This window comes from Phaethon lepturus, unplaced genomic scaffold (genome assembly GCF_000687285.1).
Source record: "Phaethon lepturus isolate BGI_N335 unplaced genomic scaffold, ASM68728v1 scaffold19987, whole genome shotgun sequence".
In the NCBI taxonomy this organism is placed as follows: Eukaryota; Metazoa; Chordata; class Aves; order Phaethontiformes; family Phaethontidae; genus Phaethon; species Phaethon lepturus.
The window spans coordinates 10,351-15,337 of NW_010554289.1; the positions used below are offsets into that span (position 1 = coordinate 10,351).

At 43.2% G+C, this 4,987-nt stretch overlaps 1 protein-coding gene across 1 annotated transcript in view; it reads right to left on the reverse strand.

The window, feature by feature from the left end:
• Positions 1-1,964, reverse strand: part of LOC104624444 (putative short-chain dehydrogenase/reductase family 42E member 2) — a 10,846-nt gene extending 8,882 nt beyond the window's left edge. The window contains exons 1-2 of the mRNA XM_010291812.1: positions 1,578-1,964; positions 967-1,062 (exon numbers count right to left, since the gene is read on the reverse strand). Of these exons, the coding sequence (XP_010290114.1) occupies positions 967-1,062; positions 1,578-1,919 (438 nt within the window). The 5' untranslated portion in view covers positions 1,920-1,964. The remainder of the gene's footprint in view (positions 1-966; positions 1,063-1,577) is intronic.
• Positions 1,965-4,987: the final 3,023 nt, after the last annotated feature.

Genomic DNA, 4,987 nt, shown 5'->3' on the forward strand with positions numbered 1-4,987 from the left:
TAATAATAATAATATATTTTAAATTCAATTAATAGGGGGATGTTATAAATGTCCCCAAATAAATGTAATCAATTTAGTGCTTTGATTATAAAGAAGATCATTTAGACTGCTGTTTCAGGCTTCAAGAAGTCAAATAATTATTTTTAAACTGTGCCTGTATTCTTCTTGTATTTTTACAGACTAGCCTGCTTGAAGCAAAGAGAATCGTGGTGCTTCTGACCATACAACATTCCAATTATTATACATCTTGCAGCAATAAGTTAAATATCCACTTCAGTGACCAGCTGCCACTACCCAAAGCAATTCCAAGTATGCATTGCTCAGTTGCAATCATCTTTGAATGAGCTGTTCTACCCAGCTAAGATAATGACTGAAATTCCTTTTATTAAATAAGGTAAGAAAGGCCGTGTGTGTCTTTGTAACTTTAATCATAAAAATTGTGCCTTGGAGTCCTACATCAAGTACATCCTTACAGCTTTTTACCTGATGGCAAACAATTACAACGTGAAATACAGCCCGGTGTTACAATCCAGTTACATAAAATGATTTACAATTTAGTTCAGGTTTCATTCCTCCCGGTGACCTCACAGCTAGGGCTTCCATGTGAAAGCTTCAGGGAAAGATCAGGGGTTTGGAGGCAACCTGCCTCCCTTGTCTTTCCTTTTGTCCTCACGCTATTTCGGAACTCTTCAATGCCTTTTCCAACTCAAAAGCCCTCCCAGGGTGCAGGTAGAGCCTTTAATGGGAAGGAAATAATTTCACGACTAGGAAGACAGTCCTGTAAGTGTCTGCTTGCAACTAGCACACCAGTTTGCACGGAGCAATTTCCAAAACAGCTTGGACGTGGATTCGGGCGCTCGGGATAATTGGAAGAGATAAAAATCTAACATGCAGTGTTACAGCATCAAGTCTTTCATCTTCAGTGTGGACAGGCACACAGAAAAAAAGAAAACTATTCGGACTCACTTGCTCTCTTCCTGACATTCCATATGAAGCTACATGAAACACACAGTCAGCCCCTTCACAGGCTGCAAATATGGCATCATAATCCCTGACATCTGCCTGTAATACATATGAAAAGATATTTGGACTTGAAATCAAAGCTGCAGGTTAGCATTTGTCATATAGTGGGTTAGTACGGAGGGAACGCATATATATAATTGTACTTACTTGTACATCCTGGGATGGAAAACTAGGCCCATTTCAGTACTTGCTGATAATCACACTTTTCTTCCATAGAACTCAAAGGACTTTAAAAACATTCATTAAGCTCATAATACCCCTCTGTTCATTCTATGGGTGCTTAATCAAAGGCACACATGCGGGCAGTCACTGGGTCCTGAGGAGTACTTCAGAGTCAGGAGGCGAACCAGGTACTCTGTGCTATGCATTACAGGTTTCATGGTTTACCTTATTTCAGATATACTAAAATCAGTTGACCAAAAATCATGTGAGATATTCACACAGTTTAAAAGGTTATTGAAATTTGCAATTTGGATTCTGTGAAAACTAGTAAGATGTTATGGAAAAGGGAAATGAACTAAATTTGATTGTTGTGAAAATATAATTTACCGTACCTGGATACACACTACTCCATTGGGAATTTCCCAGATAGGCTTGTGTATGTCATATAGAACAACCGAAGCTCCTGCGTCGGCAAGAGCACATCCCAGCTTGTATCCAAAGTAGCCCCCGCCTCCTGTCACCACGGCTCTCATACTTTTTTCATTCAGTGCTCCAGCATTGCTGTTCACTTTGGAGTTAGAGGTTTGGTGCCAGGGTTTTGCTACCCCACTCGGTGTAAGTTTTCTGTCAGTGAAATGCTGTCTTCTGTTACCAGACACATGTGACAGTTTCTCCTCCATGTTGAAAATTGCTCCATAGTGCTCCTGGATGCAGACGATTCCAGCGAGTTTCATGTTAACCAGCTCTGTTCACAGCAGCAAAGTTTTACTGTAATGCAACCTGTTTAAGAGAGATAAGGACAAAAGCAAAAGACTAGCTACAAAATTTCCAGATTTCAAAGATTTCTTTTAAAAGACCCATTTCCATTTTCTGCTTAGACTGTTTAAGAGTTTGTTTAATCATAATTTTCACATTTCACAAATATTTGAAATGTCTGCATACCATATTAAATACAGCATCCGGAAAACAAATAACAAAGTTTGCATGTTTTGGACTAAATACTTATTTGCAAATAGTATCCAGAATAATAAAGAAAAAATAAAAAAAAAAAATCCCTAATGCAGAAAACATTAATTCAAATGTTTTTGACAAATGGGTCAAAACTACAATAATGGTACAGACCATAATTTTTTATTAGCAGAAGAGAAATTGCTGCCTATGTGAAATGCCTCTCCTTGTCTTAGTTCAATTCCTTCGGGTCTGCGTCACAAGCTCAAAGATGGCCTTTAGGGGTGAGGTGGGATATAGGGCCATACCTGAATTTGAAATCTTGAACTGCCAGGAAAACACTAAAGATGAGCAAGTTGCATTTAAGCTTCTGTGCTTAACAAACAAGCAAGCAGGGCCAAGCAAAACAGCAGCAGAGCAAAACTTCCCCAGAGCAAAATAAATCTTTAATGCTGCTTCTACTTGTTCCTGGTTTATCACACAGACCGGTATCTGAGAAAGTGGTGTTTTCGACTCCTTTCTAAGTAGCGGCAGCTGAATGCAAATTAAGAGTACACTGCGTTTTTATTGTTGGCAGTGGATGGGGTCGAGATACTCGAGAAGGAAAGAGGAATGCCTGACGCTTACTTTAGATTTTTAGAAGGTGTTTCAGAGAACAAGGCTATCAAACTCTCACTTTCCAGGGGAACTAGAATAAAATAATTCCCACGTGACAGAAGGGGTCAATGAGCATATTAAGAAAAAATAGTGAATAATTTATTTCTTAAACACAGGGGTTCTTTCCCATCTATGCCCTGGTCAAGGGCAGGAGGCATGTCCTGGCTGGGCACTCAACTCCACCACCCCCCACCTGCCCTGCCACCAGGCATGGCCCAGTGGGTCCTGGGCCAGTGGCCCCATCCGCCCGGCCGGCCATCCGCGGCACCGGGTGGCCCCGCACATGGGCTCCACCAGGCTCCCTGGGGTCCCGCAGCACCCCCACGTGTCCCCACCCATCCTGCGGCACCTCTTGCAGCATCTTAGGGATCCCACCATCCTGGGGTATTGATCACCCCACAGCACCCCGTGGGGGCTCTTACCTCCATGTGTCTTCATACAGCCGCGACCACTGGGCGAAAGCATCCCTTGTGGCTAGGGCTCCATCCACACTGAGATACCTGTTGAACAGGTGGTTCAGGAAAAACTCACCATCTCTTGATTACGGTTGGACAGTCGGTGGCAGGACATGGCTCAGAGAGAAGCAAAGCATCAGAAACACCTGCAAAACAGCCAGAACCCCCAAAGAGGAAACACAATCATAAACAAATAAGCACTAAGGTCCCTGCCCTCCTGAGCTGGCAGTGGGTCTCTGTCTGGCTCCGTGCTCACTCATGCTTGGGAGGATGAGAAAAGGGTCAGGAGCTGCAGAATTTCAGAGTTACCCATGCCAGGCAAAAATTAAACTTTGAACACGTCTACCTCTTCCATTATAGCTGTGCCATGCCTGAACGTTCATATTAAATTTTAATCATTTAAAGACACACTTGCAATTGTGTTAGAGCATAAGTAACTCGAACAATAGACAGCTTAAACTAAGGCTCAGTACAGGCTGGCAGAAATGAGACAGCTGGCTATTCCAGACCGATACCAACAGTTGTCTTAAAACTTCAAATACTGGATTTGTAACAATGATAAATCAATTGAACGAAGCCAGTCAGCATTCATCAGTACTGGTAAAACGGATGTAAAAAGCATCTTACCTGAAACAAGAAATCAGAGGTGTGGCGTTACAGGACTGGAATGGTGGGACTCCACAGGGACTTGCACCCGCAAAGCCAGGGAATTCCTCGGTTAGTCCTTACTGCGGAGCCTCCGGAGAGAGGCCCCAGCCTGCACTTCTCCCTGGGCTGCGCTCGGCTGCCCGGCATTGCTTCTGGGAAGCGTTGGTGTAACCCGGGGCGCGGTCCTGAGCTATTGATCTACTAAAAGCAATATATGAAAGATTCATAAATAACTAATTTAAAAGCAAATTAAATGTTTGCATACGGTTAAAATGCTCACGCTGGGAAGTAACTTTACGCTTGTGGTTTTCTAGTCTGCATTTCTAGGGAAACAAGGCTTACGCAGTGCCTCCCGCAGCGCTTGCTTGTCTGCCAGCTGCACCTCTGTATCGGTAAATTGTGAACTTGACTGTTTTTAATCAAATTTGGATAAAGGTCTCGTATATGCTGAGTTTCTTTAAGTTTCCTGACAACACGTAGTCAGGAGTAGGAGAGGGCTGAGCAGTGCCCCTGCTAAGGGAAGATGTACAGTGTGAGCTCAGTTTTTATGGACGAGGACAATCTCCAAATGCAAATCAGTGCGAGACCAGGCTTTACTGCTTTCACTGCACACAGAACTATTTGTTTAAGAAAAGAGAAAAAAAAAAAAAAGACCGAAACAAATCTTTGTTAACATAAGCTGCAGGGACAATTGTGGTTTCTCACATATTTTCCTGTCACTGTATTGTCTTCTACCTGTACCATTTTATTCTCGTTGGGTTGCTGTTAGCTCCCTTGTGGACCCTGTAAATTTAAAGATATGATGAAAGAGTCTCCATAAACTTACTGGTCTTAAAAATCCTGTAAAATGCTAACACAAGGGCAAAATAGAAATACACAAACACAGAGTGGGGATGGCAGAGCTTTTCCGTCACTCTCTTCTGTGACACACCCGGCCAAGTCCAGCTCTCCTGATCCACGCAGGGTGCAAGAGAGGGAGCAGCTGCTCCCCGGTGAGAGCACAGCCGGTCCTCGACACAATCCTTGCGACAGGTGACCTTATGAAAAGCCATCTGGGCTATATGCAGCACACACCCATACATGTAGCACACACA